The sequence below is a fragment of the Diadema setosum genome, chromosome 15 (genome assembly GCF_964275005.1).
Source record: "Diadema setosum chromosome 15, eeDiaSeto1, whole genome shotgun sequence".
In the NCBI taxonomy this organism is placed as follows: Eukaryota; Metazoa; Echinodermata; class Echinoidea; order Diadematoida; family Diadematidae; genus Diadema; species Diadema setosum.
Window position 1 is genome coordinate 32,487,980 of NC_092699.1, and position 18,582 is coordinate 32,506,561.

At 40.6% G+C, this 18,582-nt stretch overlaps 1 protein-coding gene across 1 annotated transcript in view; it reads left to right on the forward strand.

Moving 5' to 3' along the window:
* Positions 1 to 18,582, forward strand: part of LOC140238683 (uncharacterized) — a 33,497-nt gene that overhangs the window by 14,570 nt on the left and 345 nt on the right. The window contains exons 14-31 of the mRNA XM_072318583.1: positions 431 to 606; positions 1,485 to 2,557; positions 2,735 to 2,859; positions 3,909 to 4,115; positions 5,218 to 5,361; positions 6,260 to 6,462; positions 7,908 to 7,998; positions 8,556 to 8,818; positions 9,535 to 9,796; positions 10,748 to 10,986; positions 12,227 to 12,317; positions 13,118 to 13,300; positions 14,006 to 14,123; positions 15,269 to 15,413; positions 15,717 to 15,914; positions 16,214 to 16,393; positions 16,965 to 17,097; positions 17,763 to 17,873. Of these exons, the coding sequence (XP_072174684.1) occupies positions 431 to 606; positions 1,485 to 2,557; positions 2,735 to 2,859; positions 3,909 to 4,115; positions 5,218 to 5,361; positions 6,260 to 6,462; positions 7,908 to 7,998; positions 8,556 to 8,818; positions 9,535 to 9,796; positions 10,748 to 10,986; positions 12,227 to 12,317; positions 13,118 to 13,300; positions 14,006 to 14,123; positions 15,269 to 15,413; positions 15,717 to 15,914; positions 16,214 to 16,393; positions 16,965 to 17,097; positions 17,763 to 17,873 (3,942 nt within the window). The remainder of the gene's footprint in view (positions 1 to 430; positions 607 to 1,484; positions 2,558 to 2,734; positions 2,860 to 3,908; positions 4,116 to 5,217; positions 5,362 to 6,259; positions 6,463 to 7,907; positions 7,999 to 8,555; positions 8,819 to 9,534; positions 9,797 to 10,747; positions 10,987 to 12,226; positions 12,318 to 13,117; positions 13,301 to 14,005; positions 14,124 to 15,268; positions 15,414 to 15,716; positions 15,915 to 16,213; positions 16,394 to 16,964; positions 17,098 to 17,762; positions 17,874 to 18,582) is intronic.

Here is an 18,582-nt window from a genome sequence, read left to right on the forward strand (position 1 = left end):
AAAGCAAGGCTTATTTCTCACATTGATAATTTTCATGAACATAATGCATTGTTTAATAGATTGCCATGACTGAACTTTTTTATTCATTTTTTAAAAACTTTTTTATTGTTATTTTAAGTTATTTTAAGGTGTTTGATGTGATCGAAAAGAAAGTGCAAGTGTGAAGGAATGCTGACATTCATATGTCTCCTCCCCTGCAGCATGTGAGGGTAACTAGTCATCGTGAAATACTGACTGTATTTTAATCCTAAATATTATAATGTATTCATTGTGTGAACACACATAATGAGATTGAACTTCTGTACATTCTTAGGAGGAAAATACCAACTTATATCCCAGATATATTTTTTAGTTGAATTGGACAGTGTTACAATGTACATGTGTTCATGGAATCATGAGGTGGTAATCTACCCTGATTGCCCCCAAACAGGGAAGGAAACAGGTGCTACAGAGGGTATTTTTCAGGGCGTGGCAGCGAGCCAGGGGCGAGAAGGAAGCTGAGGAGGATGAGAAATGCAGGACGGTCCAAGACCGGCAGCTGACCGTCACGCTGACCAAGGCCTGGACACAATGGAGGAAGTCTTTGCAGCTTGAAATCACAGCCAGGTTGGTCAAACTTCTGTCCTTTTGACAGAATTAAGGTTTTATCTCAATTTCATGGAGTGGCATTCACTTGTCTGTTTTGTGACTGCTGGAAAATAGAAAAATAGAAGAGATATATTAAAACCAAATGACTTCAAAGCCATCAGCAAAATTGACCTTGATGTATTTTAGAATTTTAGAAAACAGGGGGAAGATAGATATGTGATTAAGAACAAGATTAACAGCAATGTCAAAATCCCAGTAACTAGTAGCTGAATGGCATTCACACAATCCTGCCCATGAAGAGAATACAGCAAATTGAAGCTTTTATCATTCCTAAATATGAGAACAAAATCTTAGTAAACATTTTGGCTGTTTTCCTTTTTTTTTTTTTTTTCAACATTCGAAGATATCTTCTTGTGTTTTGCAAAGTACATTTCTTTTTCATTTTGTTTGATACTTGGAAAGCCATCTTGAATGCATCATTAAAGCCAAGGGACTGTGCATTCATAGCAGCAATGATTGTATGAAATGCCATAGTCTAGATTTGTATGTGTAAAGAGAGAGAAAGAGACCTAAATGTTCATGGAATGTTCAAACACATGAACATTCAGGGGACTCTCACCAGTTATTCTGGAATTGATCATCTGGGCCCCACTTCGTAAAATGTTGTTATGGTAGCTACTCTTGATGCAATGACAAGTTTCATGGTAACGAAAAGAATCTTGCTTTGTGATTGGCTGTTGCTATACGAGAAGTTGCTATTCTAGCAAGAGTTGCTATCCTATTGTCTTTTATGAAGTGGGACCCAGTACACCTTTCTTTTTGCTCTCAATGCACAATTGCTTGTTGTGATTTACATATCTTCCCTTTGCTATCTTTTTGTCTGTTTGTGTACTTAGAGCTGTTGAAGCGAGGATGAGGCATCGGCTACTCCATCAGGCTTTTTGGGCGTGGCACTCGTATGTCCAGAGCACCATGGAAGGAGCAGTTCATGAATTTAGCTGTAAGCTGGACCGTCCAGCCTCTACTTCTCCACAGGGTTGGAAGATCTCAGGAGCTGGGACAACTTTGTCATATGCAACATCATCTTTCTCATCATCATCATCTCATCGCCTTGACAACCAGTCTCCTCCTGGTGCCACTCCGTCTCCTCTTCGTGAAGTGTCCTCCTATCACACACCATACTCCCCAAGGTCTCAGGAATCTCTGTCTCTTGAGGAGAGCGATGTTGACTCTGTGTCTCCAAAGTCGTCCCAGGAATACGTCACAGCCGCGACGTCCCTATCCCAAATTCGCTCCCCCCAGGTCTCATCTGAAGCCAACACACCATCTCCCTTGCAGAGCCTGTCACTGCACTTGCCTGAAACCGCTGACCCTGCCTTCCTGGAAGAAGTGGAAGTCAGGAGTCAGAATGAGTCGGTCGATGGGTCAATGGTGAGTCTGGAGGAGGGTCATTCGTCCTCCGCCCGCAGTGCGGAGTCCCAGCCAAGCTACCTTGGGAGGTCCTCCATCGCAGATAGTGGCTACTCTGGGAATGGACTGTTTCACCACCTTGGCGACAGACAACTGGAAGTGAGCAGTGAGAGCGCCTCGGTCAGGAGTATGAAGAGCAGCTCTAGTGTTGCCGTGGAGACACACTCGCCTCACTCGAATAATTGCAATAACGTGATGCAATCAAATGCATCATTTTGGCAGAACCGTTTCAAGGAGGATGATCTGCAAGGGCATTTCTCCTTCGATGAAGGACGCTACTCCAACTTGAGAGATTTTGGACCTCATGATTTTCGCAATGGCTATCATGTGGCAACATCACCAAGCAGATGTGGCACCCACGTGCTGACCGATGACCTGGTGTCCCTCACGAAAAGAACGTACACTGAAAAGAAAGAGGTGCGAGTAGAAAGGTCAATCTACTATAGTCACAATGAGGGCTATGACCATAGAATGATGGAGATGGAGAGACCTAATGGATGTTGTCCCGATGCTGAGGAGGAGGAGGAAGAGGAGGAGGAGGAAGAGGAGGAGGAGGAAGAGGAGGAGGAGGAAGAGGAGGAGGAGGAGGCAGAGGGGGAGGTGGAGGAGGAGGCGGAGGAGGAGGAGGAGGATGAAGACAAAGGAGATGAGGATGATGAGAGTGTCATTGATGAAGATGGAGATGGTGATGGCAATGATGGAGATACCTGCATACCTCTCACAAATAGCAGCTGCACTTCGCCAGAGTCACTCGGCCGTGGCAGCCATATCTATACTACATCTGTTATCACGAACAGAAGGGTAAGTTTGATATAAGTGTCTCTTTTTTTTTTAGCCAGTTTGCCAGTATGGAATTTAATATCAGCACAACTACACCATGGCTGTATATCGTATCAAAGTTCCTTGTTTTAAGTTAACACTGGGTGAGTTTGCTTCCTGCCCAGTGCTTACGTTCTTGAACATGATGTTTTTACCCACCATGTCCCCTTGACCCAGGTGTATAACTAAAATGGGTACCTGGCAACACCAGGGTAATGATAATGGCAGGGCCCTCTGGTAGAGCAGAGGCAACAATGAAGAAGCTACCCAGGATAAAGACAATCCTATCATTATAGCATACTTGCCAACTAGTAAGATTTTATCAGATTCGTTAAGATTTTTTACGTTAAAAATAGCAAAATCAGATTTTCTGTCAGAGAAATCAGATTTTTGAAAAATATTTAGATATACCTTTCATGTGTATTTTCTGAAGATTTGACCGAAAGTAAGATTTTTAACTTCAGTTTGCATATAAAATAAGATTTTTGCAATCCACGAGTAAGATATTTCATCTTGAAATGTTGGCAGGTATGTTATAGGGCTTATAATTTATGTCTGGTTCCTGTACTTGTGTATGTTCATAGTTAATAATATATGTTATTTCCTTCAGGTTAATCTAATTCTAATGGACATTATACTTGATGGTATAACGAAGGAGCATAGATCTAAGACTGCATCGCAACAGTGACAAAAAAAGAAGAAGAAAGAACTCGAATTATTTGTTATCATAGGCCATCACATTTTGGGCTGATGGTATCTGCTCCAAGTGATATGCTGTCTGTTTGCCATCACATTCAGTCACAAGGGAAAATTCTCTTCTTTTTTTTTTCAGGATGCATTTTTCTGTGCATATTGACTTAAGATAATATCAAGATGAAGAAACATTGTCTTTTTAATGAGATAGATATTGCAGGTTTGGTTGTAGAATGCTGTAAGCTATGCTTTGTATGACTTGTAAGATCATTTTCCACTCATTCTACTTTGAGGGCTCTATACATAAATGGTAAACCCCTAATGATTTTGATCTGCAGACTTACCTCACATCTGTGATTCTTCGGCTGCGTCTATGGCCAGCCAGCGCTGCCTTCTACCAGTGGTTGGATGTTGTCCGAAAGCGTAAGGCGCAGAGGCACTGCTGTCAGCTGGTTCAACGTGGCACGGCTACCAGACTGCTCAGAGATTCTTTCATGCACTGGCAGCAGGCAGCTTGGAAGAACCAAATGGCTTCAGCTCATTGCGTGAGTGTAAAATCATGGAGTGTGCGCATATAGCCTGGCACAAGCACTGCCTGAATATCCTGTGTTTAGTAATGCAGATCGAGCATGTGATATTCACTGAGAGTAACAGTGAAACCCCCCCCCCCCAAAAAAAAAAAAAAAAAAAAAAAACTCAAAAAACTCTATAGGTAAACTCTCTCTGAAAAAAAAACAAAGCAAAAAAATAAAGCAAAACAAAAACAAAAAATTCTGTCCATTTATATTAAACTTGCCCCTCTGGAGGCTGATGAATGACAAGTAAGATCAAGAAAGAATGAAAGAGAGGTGAGGCATTGGGTATATTGTTCAAACACCATTGTGTCACTGCCACGAACTTGCATCAGCTCAGTGGTAGTGCTGCTGCCTAGTAAGCAGTAGGAGATGCAGGTTCAAATCCCATGCTGGTTCCTTCTTTTTCACTTGGTCTTCATGATAACACAGTCTAGTATGTGACCTTATTTACTGTAAAAGTGAAGAGAAAATCTCTTTTACCTTGTGTTTGTTGATGACCTTCATACATCTCATTTGATCGCCTTGCATTTGAAGTGAACACACATTTATGGTGAAGTTATGACAGTCCCGACTATTGAATGTTGGTCAGTACATTTAAGATGCTCTGAGATTGACAGGCCATGTTTACATGGATAGATTTCCTGCCCAGTAGCCAGAAATAATGCATGGATAGAATGGTTGCTAGGCTGATGCATGATTTCAATAGCTATGGAGACAGATAAGAATCAGGGGGTCGGGAAACTTTGTGGTGGAGGGGGTGACACACATCTTTAAACACAGTGTAGATCAATCAATATTAGTCCATTTACGTCAACTGTTTTTACTCATATATGTATATGTTTTTACATATCTATTTCAACATTTGTGTATTATACACATGATTTAACTATGAATGTAAACATACAAGTGTACATGTGTACTCATGGGTAGTTTGCCATCTTCTCAGGTGATAGCCGAGGTATATGTATTACTTATTGTTTTATGATGAATAAATTATGCACAGGTTCATACCAAAGACTTTCTTTCATTGTGTAGAGATCTTGTTTTCATGAACTATTCAATATGTGCACAGGACAAGGTACTTCTTAGGAAGTGCATACACAGGTGGTCTACAGTCAAGCACCTTCAGGCAGAAAGGGAGGTCCAGGAATCGGGGGCCAGTGAGCACGCTGCTGTGAGCAGACTCATGTATGCCTGGAATACATGGAAAGACCGGGTGAGCGTCTCAAAGTCCTTTGCCAGCTTTGGATTACCATTTTCTGCCTAGTTTCAGAAGTTTGCTTGTGTAGTCCAACAGCTGCCATCTAGAGTCACTGACAATCAATCATTTGATTTTCCTGTTTTGAAATTATCTCATATTCCTTTTTCATGGTGAATCAGAATGCTGTGAAGAGGAGTTATCCTGTAGTGTAAAAGTGGAAATTTTTGAGATGTTGAAATTTTTGCGCATTTCACACAACCAGAAACTAGCACGAAAATAAAAGCACACAAATATTTTTGCTTGCCATATGTTCCAGTAGTTGATGTCTAGATTCCACGAAATTAAAAACACACAAAACTCTTCTTACCCAGATGAGTGTGAAAAATTAGTCACGCGAAAGTATCCACTTTTACAGTATAAATTACTTACTGAAAACAGAGATATCTTGTGCACAAATGAAAAGGGTGGGCAAGGCATAATTGTATTGTATGCACCATGTTTTCCACCATTTTTTTTTTTTTTTGACAGAATGTGTCCAGTGTCACAAAATTATGAGGATGGTTTTGTAGTAAGACAATCTCTTTATTGTTTTTGCAGTGTATTCAGTGTATGGAGTCCCACCATATGCAGATCTTATTGCTTGAAATTGTATGCCCTCCTATCCCGTACCTGCAGTTGAATTTGTAAATGTTTCATTCCCTGAGTTCTTGTTACTGTAACCATGTCTTTCTTGTTTTCACCATGTGGCAACAAGAAAAGAATGTGCTACATGCCCACTATAAATTCTATATCCTCTTCCCTCTTGTACACATTTTAGCTCTTGAAGATATGCCCAACCTGTTTGTCACAATGTCCATATTTATATGAAAATTTGTTCTCAATGAAAGTACTGTATAATTTCTCTTTTGAGCAGTATTTAAGAAGCCAGTACGCTACTGGACAGGTCCCATCTTGGGATGCACACATCAGCCAATCACGAGTCTCGTCTCAGAAGTGTGCGATGCATCAAACCAAGATCCAAGGAAGAAACCTGCGGGAGTGCTTGGTGTTCTGGAAGCTGAGATGGTGGCAGCTAAAACAGGCTGATCTGTTCCATGAGAAGGTCCTTGTGCAAAGGTATGCTAGAGTTTATAGACTTTTAATCAACAAAAATTGTGATTTTTTATCTATTTACCAGATGCGTTTCATGACAGTAGTACATGCTGTTGTAGTGAAATAGATATTTCAAACGTCAGTTTACTCTCTCCAGTGATTTAGTAGTAGAAAATAATACTTCCAACAAATTTCTTTCCTGCTTGATTTAAAACCAAAGGTATCATCTGCTTTTTTTTTTTTTGTTTTTTTTTTTTTGAGAAAGAAGAATTTACTTTATTAGGTACTTGTAAGTGTAGTATGTGCAGTGTGAATTGAATCAAAGTAGTACAGGCATCATAATTGAGTACCCTTGTGTGCTATAAGGTAATACATCAGCCCTTTACATGCAATTACACATGGGTTGAGTAAATATTAGTTAAATGGAGAGCCCTGAGAGGAATGATTGTTAAAATAGAAGAACTAATTGATAGCAAAATGGACATATGAATTTATGGATGGTTTATATGATTGATTGATAGCTGGATTGGTAGACTGATGAATGTATGATAATTTTAATGGGCAGCAGGATGGCTGGATGGATAAATAGATGGATGGGCAGGTGAGCAGATGAATGGATTGATGAATGTATAAATGGATGGATAGATGAATAGATGAATGGATGGATGGATATATGGATAGATGTAAAGATGAATAGATAAATGGATGGATGGATAGATAAGCAGATGAATGGATGGATGGGTGAACAGGTGGATGGAGGCATGTAGACATATCAATGGATGAGAGATATTTCAGCAGATTTCTACCCTTGCTATTATATATGATAGCCCTACTACATATCGACCACCCTCTTTTAAACCGACCGCGTATTAATTGGCGCACTGAATGCTTAGTACGCATTTCACGGCACGCAAAGCACATAAAAGTGGATTGGTTTTGACTGTTGATGAGGATGGTGTGGGAAAACGCGAAAAATTCACTGTTCATTAATGGTTTTAATCAAGGACAAAATTTCGAATGAATATTTTCACCGAATCATAATGTAACGTCTATGGAAGTTTCTCAAAAGCTTCGTACAACACGGTGTTCAATACAACTCGGTTTGCGTGCATTGTCAATGCAAAAACAGCGGTCGATCTTAATAAGGAATGTTACCGCGGGGAGCTGAAACGAGGCCACGCAAGTTCGACGGCGATATTTTTGCACTGAAACTTCGAATCAAAAAGGGAACAACGGCATTTGATAGAGCTGGATTTTCTCAATCACGTAGGTCAAGTTTTTTACGTGAATTTCAGTGTTAAATATTCTTATCAAGCAAATAAACATTAGGCGGTTGATGAGTAGTAGGTCCAACCATACCACCTTGCTATTATATACCACCTTGCTATTATACACCACCTCAATCTTTGTTTAATTGACATCATCATGCTGAAGGACACATGTTTTGGTACTTGTTCTTGTTCCCACAGGTGCCTGAAAGCCTGGCTGGCTTGGCACAGAGAGAAGAGATGGCGAGAAGAGGCAGCTAGGAGCCTGCTGGAAAAGAGGAGAAAAAAACTGGTGAGCTTTATCTTGAAACGTCGCAAGGAAGAATATCCCTTAAACTTGAAAAGTATATTTTCACCACGGAATGTACAGCAGGATATGGTTTAACTTGACAGTGTTATTTTTTTTTCTTTAATAGAGCACCTGAAGTCTGCATTGATTTTCCTCAGAGAAGAGAACTATACTATTTTTTTTTTTAGAATATAAAATTTTGGATAATAAAGTTTGAAAGTCTTTTAGAATACTTAGAGCACTCTACTGCTTAAAAGGTCCAAAGTTAGATTCCTGAATAGCAGACACATCCTAGGTCAAAGTATTTTGTGTCAATGATTCAACCCTGGCATAATACTGAGGAAAGAACAACAATGTATGATAGGGTTCTCTGGAAAAGGAGTGTCGATACTGATTAGTCTGCTACATGTAGCTACACACGCCTCTCCATGCAAATACACTCGTATAAATGACACAAAAAGGCCAAAAGGTACTTCAGCAAATCGCAGAACATAGTCACCATGCTGATGCAGGGTAAGTCTCTATCATTTACATGTCATCCCCCACATATAAATTTGCAGGCTTTCCACCACTGGAGGTCACAACTTCTCCGTAGGGAGCAGGTCCACTGGCACTACCACAGCGCAGCACACAGCCACCTCTGTCTCATCGTTAGGGTGTGGCACCGGTGGGCGGCGACTAGTCGGAAGCTCCGTCTCTCGCGGGAGATGGTCGACGACCAGCGGAGCGTCGCCCTCGTGCGCCGAGGATGGGCCATGTGGAGGGCAGAACTGGAGAAAGTGACCACTGCCAAGCTTCTGCACGACAGAAAGGTTCTCAAAAGGTTTGTACTCGACAGTGCTGGCTAGGCTTTTAGGTAGTTCATGACTATTATGTATTTTACTCTGTGCAGTCAGCCTTGCTTAAGTCGATTTCGCATAAGTTGAATAATTGCCTATTCTGTATTTTACTCTGTGCAGTCAGCCTTGCTTAAGTCGATTTCGCATAAGTCAAATAATTGCCTATTCAAAGTTGAATATCTTTCCAAGTCTTCTTTTCTTCATATTCTACTGATTTTAATTCCTCATAAGCTGAATTTTCTCTAAGTCAACTCTATTTCTTACGTCCAAATAGATTCAACTAGTCGAGGTTGACTGTATTTAGATAAAGATGTAGGCCAAAAGTACTCAATCAATATATTGACACTTTTTTTGGACATAATGCAATTCCACTCTGTTTTTTCACTGAGAGCACACTGTCCACTAAATATTTGAGATTTTCTATAGAAGACTCGGTTTGTTTTTAAGTAAGGTTATTTGCTCAGAGATTATTAGTTGTCAGAAAGGAAGAGGGTTTGTTGGATATATGCTACTGTAACTTCTCAGGTTAATGTGACCTAAAATTTTGCAAGCAAGATGTTTGCTGATGAAGTTTTGCAATTTTGAGAAAGTCTGATTCATTATAGACTGTAAATGATGACACACATACGAGTGGACTGATACATTTGGTTTTACATTTGGTTTTCTTACATTATTTTTCGTATATTTTTTCCATTTGCAGATGTTTTGCCAGCTGGAAAGAGACCGCTCATAAACTGAAGTGCCAGAGAGCTGCACTAGATTCCATCCAGTCAGTGAATCGTAGCAGAGAAGTAGCTCAGTATTTCAGATGCTGGAAGATGGCATACAAGGCAAAGCACTTTGCTGCTGCCCGGCAAGCCAGAGAGTCTCAGGCAGCACTGCGTGGTGCATGGTATGCCTGGAAAGACTTTGTGACGGAGAGGCAGCGTGATAGACTGAGACAGAGAGAACTTGTAGAAAAGGTATGTAAGTGTGCATGTGTTGTACTTGTTTGGTGCATATCTGGTAGACGTCGAATGCTTGTGTGATACATGTGTGGCACAACTGTGGTTATGTTGCGTTTACACCATATTCCCAGCGGCCACAGTAGTCACGTTTCAGGCCACCGTGGACAAAATGGGATGGATGTGAGACAATGCGGTGAGATGGAATAGGCAAACGTGACAGGCCGTTATTGCTGTGGATGCTGTATTTTTAAACTGTCCAAAAATTTGCCATGGCAGTCAAGGTGCTAATGAGGAACCTCATAAACTGTAATAAGACGGGGTGATTCAACAATAGTAATAGGCTGTAACAAAACTTAGAGGCAGTCTGCAGTGGGATGCGACGGAAAATATTGATAGTCTAGCCTGACCAGATGCCTGAGAACAATGTCTGATCGCTAAATGTTTACCGGGGCGAGGCTGGAACAGACTAGAATATGAAGGGGAAAAAACAGAAGAATGTCTCACCTAATCATGGCCCACTACACTTTGGGTAAACGGGGCTGCCATGACCGCCGGGAACATGGTGTAATCGCAGTATTATGTAGGGTACATGTGAGATACAACTGTGGTTTATGTAGGGTTCATGTGTGGTACAACACATGTGTAGTGTGTGTGTGTGGTTCATGGATGATTTATGTATGGTACATGTCTGGTTCATGACGGGAGCAAGTCTATTTCATTTGTGCAACACGTGTTCTACATGTCTGATGCTTGTCTAATTCTTGTCTGATGCAATGTCTGAGGACTACTTGTCTTGGTCAAAGGCTTTCCTGCATGTCCATGCCCAGATATAAAAATGCATCGTATCACAAAGAATCACAAAGTAACAAAATTCAAAGACATGAACACACAAATCACTGCATTAAAATATTGGTGGGGACATCCAATATCATCTTATGAAATATATATTTTTCAATGGTGTTCTAGGTTCTAGAAACATGGCTGACCCACTATGAGCAAGCGAAACACAGGAGGCGACTTGCTGTGATTGCTGCCACCAAGTGGCGACACGTGGTGAGGAGGTCACAGGAGCTGGAGGAAGTCCATGCTGTCTTCTCGGCATCGGTTGAGACAAGTCGGCTCAGGGATGCCTTTCATCAGTGGCAGAGGGCACTCATCAGTCGACAGCTAGCAGTCTGTTACCATGACAACAAAGTCTTGCGAAGGTAAATAGCTGTGCTGTAGGCAGAGAAAGAAGTAGTTCATAATTAGAACAGCTAGGTGCCAGAATGTATAGGCTAAGTGTCCAATGTATCTCATGTATCGACAATGTTTTGCACAACTTCTGTTCAGAAATGCTCAACCCTCTGTACACGGCATATGTAGATGATGTGTAACAAAACAGGGAAATGCTTGGACAGTTTGCCTATTCACATTAGGCCAAAAAAAAAAAATGTTGCATTGGCGTAACCCGCCCGACCCTAAAAATTCCGCCGACCCCATGTTTTTTTATTATTTTTTTTGCTATCGATATCAAATATCTTGTTGATTGCGATCGCGATCGCACAAACCCGGAAGTGGAAACGGCTCTGGGGATATCGGATGTACGAGGGAGAGATCTGGCGCCTCGCATTTATAAGCCTTCCTTGATCAGTACGTCATCTGTTTCCAACACGGACACGTACTCTAACAAGATTTATTCAGTGTATACGTAGCATTCAGACTGCGATGTATTGTGCACAGTTTTGCCATAGGTTTCTTGTGTGGAGAACTTACACGAATCTGTATATGTGGGACTGTAATAGAGATCGCCGTGTGCGACGAAAAGATCGTACATATGGGTCAATTTGCATCTATCTTATCTAAGTCAAAATAGTAAAATATGAAGTGAAAACATTCAGGATAGGGATTTCAACATCTTTAAATTCTGTGAAGGGGTATAATTCCAGTAATATCGGCCTCATAAATGATTTGTAGAATAGATGAACACAGCACATTCGGTGCAGCAGTTGTAACTGTTTACTGAGCTGAGCACGAGTTTTACACGTAAAATGCAGGTAGCAAAAAAATAAAAAAATAAAAAAATAAAAAAATCCGCCCGACCGACCCTATTTGAAAATCTCATGTTACGCCAATGCAACAATTTTTTTTTTTTTGGCCTTATTGCTGAATTTGTGCATGTCTGTTCAATTTGCTTTGTGGAAGTGGTCGATTGAAAGATAAACCTCAAATTGTCAAAGGTTATGGTATCAACTGAACTTTTTCATCCCCATAATCAGAGTTTTCCACAACAATGAATAGGTCACTTTGATAAATGAGTGCTGTGTGAGTGCTTGTGCCTGTATTTGTATGTGTGTGTTTCTGTTGTGTGTGTGTGTGTTTGCATTATAATGGCGTGTGTCGTTCATCTCCTTTTGATGAGGTGGTTGAAAGGCTAGTTCACTGTGCAATTTTGTTTTCTTGCAGCTCATTTCTGAACTGGAAGTGTATACTGACCATCTCCCAGCAGCACACAAGCATGGAACAAATGTTTGCTCATAGCAAACAAGAGAACCTGGTAAGTAAATACACCACATTTGCCAAGTCATGAATGCAATCAAGTATCTACAAACAGTGCCCAAACTTCCATAGTCTGCAGTATTTCAAACACACATGTGTGACCTGTGCATAGTGAGGGTAGAATGAAAATCCAGCATCCAAACTTCTTGCTCTTTCCTTCATTGATTTTCACTTGATATTAGGTATAAAATAAGTAGACATTTTTTTTTCTTTTTTAATGATTAGACAAAATTTTGTTTGATTTAAAATCACACTTTTGAATCAGAGTGCTGCCTTGATTGAAGAGAAAACTTGCTATCGGTCCAGATTGGTCCAAAAATCATAAAGAATGAAATTCGCAAAAACTTTGGCTTTTATATCCTCCATGTTTGCTTCATCCTTGTAAAACTGATTTAGAATAAAGACACCCAAATGAAATTGACTGGAATGGAGTTTATAGGAACATGGTCTCTCATTTCAGCTCCCCAGTCTACATCTGTGCAATATATAGATGAAATGAAGATGATAAAATAAAATTTACGTGAATGCAGTCTATTATTTCAGTCCCCTTGCTACGTGTTTGCAATAGAAAAATGAAATGAAGACTACGAAATGGAATTTATTATGACATGGTTTCTTGTTTAACTGTCCATCTAACACCTTTGCGAAAGAAAAAAATGAAGTAAAGACAGGAGGGAAAACGATGGAGCAAAAGAATTTTGATTTTGATTTCAGCCGGCCTTGCTACATTCTTGAATATTAAATATGGAAGTAAGACAGTGAGTTCAAAGTGAAGTGAAATTTTGTCTCTTATTTCAGCTTTCCAAGTACTTCAGGAAATGGCAAGCAAAGCAGAGTCATGTGACTACACTCCGTGCTTCTGCCAGAAAGGTCAAAGTCGAGATGGATGTGAAGACGATGTCGGCTTTCTTTTCCCACTGGAGACAGAGACAGAGGGAGAGACAGGCGGAGCATGGCCATCGTCGGAAGCTTGTTGCCATGGTAACGCACGAAACTAACCAAATTGCAAGATGTCGTGTGTGTGTGTATCATCTTGCAACCATTCCATGCTGTCAAATGGAGTGAAATGTCCAATCAGGGATGGTGTTGATATTGAATAGAAATGTTCTGAAGTCCGATATGTACATTCAATTCACTTTGATAACATTTGGACAGGCAAACTCATGTCAGATCTTGCCATACTTCTGTCAGAACTTCTTCATTCAGTGAAAGCATCAATGAAAGTCCTGAAATTCTGGGCGAATGTCCTTGATTCTGTCTGTAGTTGTGGATTCAAAAGTTTTAATTTGTCCTACTCCTTGTATTTTATTTTATTTTATTTTATTAAAACATATTTATTCAGGATTGCTTGATCAGCATGAGCTGTTTTTCATCAAGGTCCTGAGATAAAACATAGAAATAAAATGTTTGTTTTATAATTATTACCTTTTGAAGCAGGTCTTTTGCTATTCTGTGTGCCCAATGTATTTTTCTTCCTCTACCTTGAGATTGTCAAGTAAAACTTAATTTTCTTTAGTAGATGTTGTCAATTCATCACTGATAGTTATTCTCATAGAGAAGTTGATGAAGTCATGAGGTCGAAAAATGAATCTGTTTGAATAGCCTGTGATGCAACTTTTGAGCTTCTCGAATTCTTTAAGTGTTATTCTCAGTGAGTCAATGTGACTGGTAATATTCTGAATATAGGCATGGCTTCAGTGGAAGAAGGCGACAGCAAACAAACGCAAGGTGGCCAGACTTAGAGAAAGCAGAGATTTGCAGCTCGCTGGAAAGGTCTTCAGTGCTCTCAGAGACTGGAGTAGGGGTGAGTGTATCTTGACTGCATCAACCTCGTATGTCTGCATCACTCCATGTATAGTCTGGCGTATAATCTAGGCGGAGGATGTAGCTATGGTCTTTGCTGTCACGCTTAACATTTGATGCGGTGAGACTATTGTCTTTGCTAAGCGATATGTCTGATGCGGTGAGACTACGAACACTGGATGTATGCAAAAGCATCCACCGCCTATATAAACTCGTCTTGCTTTTATCCTTGCTTTCTCATTATTGACTTTGAATTGATGGCAGTTTTTTCATGCAAAGACTGCCACGGATTCATAGTCGATGATAAGAAAACAGTGACTAAAGCAAGACGAGTGGATATAGGCGGTGGATGCTTCCACTGTTCGTAGTCTCGCCACATCAGATGTATCGCTTAGCAAAGACAATAGTCTCGCTGCATCAGACCTTTAGCGTAACAGCAAAGACAATAGCTGCATCCCTGCCTAGATTATAGGCTATGTATAAGCCAGTTCACAGTTAACCCTAGTCTGCAATGACCTCCCTAGAACCATGTCACGGACTTAATCAAAACATGGCATAATCTTTTAGAAGAGCAGTTGGAAACACCCAAGCAAAAAGTGGTAATTTACATGTAAGTGCTGCGTGAATCTATTGTGTTAATTTGGTCGAAAAGAATACACATTTACCTGAGTGTACATTCTGATATGCTCTTGGTTCTTTTCTACACGAATATTAATATCCTAGTTTTCATGAAGAATTATCCAGTTTTTCAGTTATAAGTCAATATCAAGAGAAGGTCTGCAATGACCTATATCTGCACATGTTCAGATTGTAACTCCGAAATGGCCTACTAGTATTGATTTAAAAGGGTGATGGGTGTCTTGGATGAGAGTCATTCCTGACGTGGCTCTGTAACTCACCCACGAGATTCCAAGCCAGTGTCCACCCCTCACAGGACAAAAGTCAAACCAAACGAGTATCTGCTACACATCTCTTATCACTGGACAAATATCTATATCTTATCAGTGTTCCCTCATCAGCGTGGATCTCTGTTTCTCTTGAGGTTTATATTTCTTCACTTTTACACTCCCCAGGTGTAGGAACAAACTTGCCAATACTCTCCCCTTTGTCTGTTTCATGTTTTGTTGCTGTTGTTTTTGTCTTCAGATCGTTCCAACAGGAGAATCATCCTGCAGTGCATGCAGGCGCGCAAGAACCACTTCACGCTGAAGGCGACCTTTGCCCTCTGGTGGGAGAAGAGCAGGAAGGCTACAGTTGCCAGGCAACATCACACTCATGGTCTAAGGAGAAGGTATGATGTCACTGTAAAGAGAAACATCTACCCAGTGTTCAAGTTTACTGCATAGATTGGCATAGAGGGCACAGTTTTTGTTTATCAAGAATTTAGATTGCAAAGTCTGGCTGCGGCCTATATGCAGTGATGGTCAAGTTCAGATCATTTCAAACTGGTGAATTGCAGGTTATTTCTGTTGTTATAAATCAATTGCAATCTGACAAGTGTGAGCTTAAAACACATTGCCGTCCTCAATTTCTCACGAGAGCTTGTAACATTGAATGCTCCCCTGAAAGTTCTCTGCCTTTTCTTTAATTTCAGAGTAATCTCTAGTTGGAAGACATTCACCGTCAGGAAGAGAATCTTGACCTCCCTTCAGCAAGAGATGATGAAGAAGATGCATCAGCGTCTTGTCCGGTCAGCTTTCAGGCAGTGGGAGGAAGAATACAGGAAGGCGAGAGAACTGCAGAACAGGCTGGATGCATATCGCCAGGAAAAAGAGGATCAGATCATGGCAAAGTATGTAGTCAAGTGATACGATTATTTCTCCAAGCACCATTCTCATAATTTACCACATCTATCGTTTGCTATCACCTCCTTAATCAGAGTCGTGATCACTGCATTTTTAAACAAGCAGGCTTCCTCTGCCACCGCAAATGTCAGTGTTAACATGATCATCTGTATTGTTACAGCACTTGAAAGCAATTGCTGCAGGTAGCATGGATTCAGTATTCAATGTCTTCATTAAAGTGTGATCACGCTCCACTTCATAAAAGTTTACAAGTTTACTGTCCCGTCTTTTTTGTTTCTGACCCCAGATGTTTTGGTAGCTGGAGGAATGCTGTGCTGGAAGAGAAGGCGAGGAGGATGCGGGAGAGGTTGCTGAGCTGGCGAGTGATCAAGAAGTGGAGGAGACGGGTAGAGACCAGGCGGCTGATAGCACAGTACGAGCAAGATTTGGATGACCTGGCTAACCTGCACTGGAGCCATCAAGTCATGTGAGTGATGGCTGCCATGCCATGTGACAAGTCATGTGATTGGTCATGTGATTACAGAGTACTGAGTAAAGGTGCAATGTTATTGCTGTTATAGTTGGACTGATTTGATGATGAATGCAGTGGTCATTGCAGTGGTTTGGTAGTAAGATTGCGTGAGTTTTGAGGTGTATTCCAGGTGTGACTTTGAAAAAGAGGTGATCTGTGCAACTTACATGTATGTATTGTGTAAGCAAAATGCATGGAAGTGTTTGCATTTAAAAGTTAGTTTTGCCACTTTGGGGTCATTTATTCTTCAGAATCCTGTCATTGACCCACTGGTGTCATGTTGAGCAATATAAAAAAAAATCACAGTCAGCTTCAAGATTGAGTGATGGAAAGAACGTGAACAAAGAAAATGATGTATTTAGTAGAATTGTACAGATCGTAAGGCATGGCACAAATTTATTTTGCTGGACCTTGAAACAATCTGGAAAGTCCCACTTGATTTGAATGAGACCAACCCGGGTTCGACTATTCCATGCTGTTGAGAGATGTTTTTATTCGTCTTCCATCTCTTTCCTACCTCTCACAGGCGGAGACAGTTCAGGCAGTGGAGGGCTGCCCTTGTTTGGTCGAGATGGGAGAAGCGGAAGACGTTCTTGGAGATGAAGTATTGGGGGCTGTGGAAAGGTCGTGTGTACCAGAGAATGGTTTCAGAAGCAGTGGTGAGTGTAAATGAAGTACTCATACTACTCTTCACTGAGATGGACAAATTTCTGTGCTATTGTCTGTTTAGAATCAGAATGCCACACAATGTAGGATGCAATTTTCTGGTCATCTATTAAGGATTGACTGGTTTGTACTTGAACATGCATCCCAGTGTGCTTGCAGAGTCATAACTGTTATCATTCTGCATGGAAGTCGTTTCACCACAGCTCATGGTACACCAAAAGAGTATGTACCTGGTACAGGGGAGTGAGTCATCTGCACACTGTAATTATCTGATGTGTAATGTGAATGCCTGTCACATAGCAAAGTTATGACAGTCACTGGATGATTTTGTCTGCTGTCTCAGTAAGAGTTCAAAGTGTACCTATGTGACTTCTCTTCTAGGCATCTTTATTCCTGCTTGCATGCAGAACTATTGAGTTGAAGGTTTGATTCAAGTACACGTAACACCTGACGTAACTAATATCCAATGTCGAGATTAGCCTGGTGGTGTTGTTGGTAACCATTTACAGATTGAATCAAACTGGATTCGCTTTTCCAGTGTTTCCAGATTATTAGATTGAGCATTTTATGTAATTATACGGGCAGCTCATATACACCCTGTGTGATATAAAATCAGTCGTCATCACCATAATCAAGTCCCATGTTGTCCTCTTAACAGGCCCGATATTGGAGCTTGCGAAGATCATGGAAGGCGTGGAGAAAGCATTTCATCCAGGAGCAGGTCTCAAGGAGGATGCTGGAGGAAGAAGATCGCATCCTGGTTGTCAAGGTAAAGGTCCTTGGATTTGATGGATTTTTGTGTTAGCGATATCAGAATGGTGTCATCTGTGGATATTTAGTAAAGAAAAAAAGTGACTTGACTTAGCTTGTATACCATTAATACTATAAATGCAAGTTTTCTTGCCCTTTTTCTCAGCATTTAGTGCCTTTCCTCTGTTTGCTTGGATAAATAATTTATATGATATTAGAAATGCACAACTGCATCCTTTTGAGAAAAGATGACATAAATAGTGTCTGAGATAATGGCTCAAACTGCTCATAAGATTACCCACTGTTCCCTTGCTGTCAGAATTTGTACTGAGTTATTGAATAAAATATCAAACGAACTTTGATATTGTCTGAATGGTCATAAGATATTTATGTGTCACGTGTGGTCTTTGTGCAGTGGGCATTGCATTCTAAATTTTGTTACGATCACATGATAAAGCGTAGTTTTGCCCATCATATCACTTGAAAAGAAAAGTTTGTTACACTCTATGTTGATAGTCCTTTTTGTTTCGCTGATCTCTTCAGTCCATACAGTCCTAACGCGAGATGAGTACGCGCGAAATAAAAGTGCGTTGCACTGTGAACTATCATTTAACTAGGTCACTTGATAGTCCACAGTGCAACGCACTTTCACTTAGGTGCCGCACGGTGCATGCAGCAAATTCATTGTTTTGTCATGAGTACGCCCACATGTCTAAAGTAAACTACGT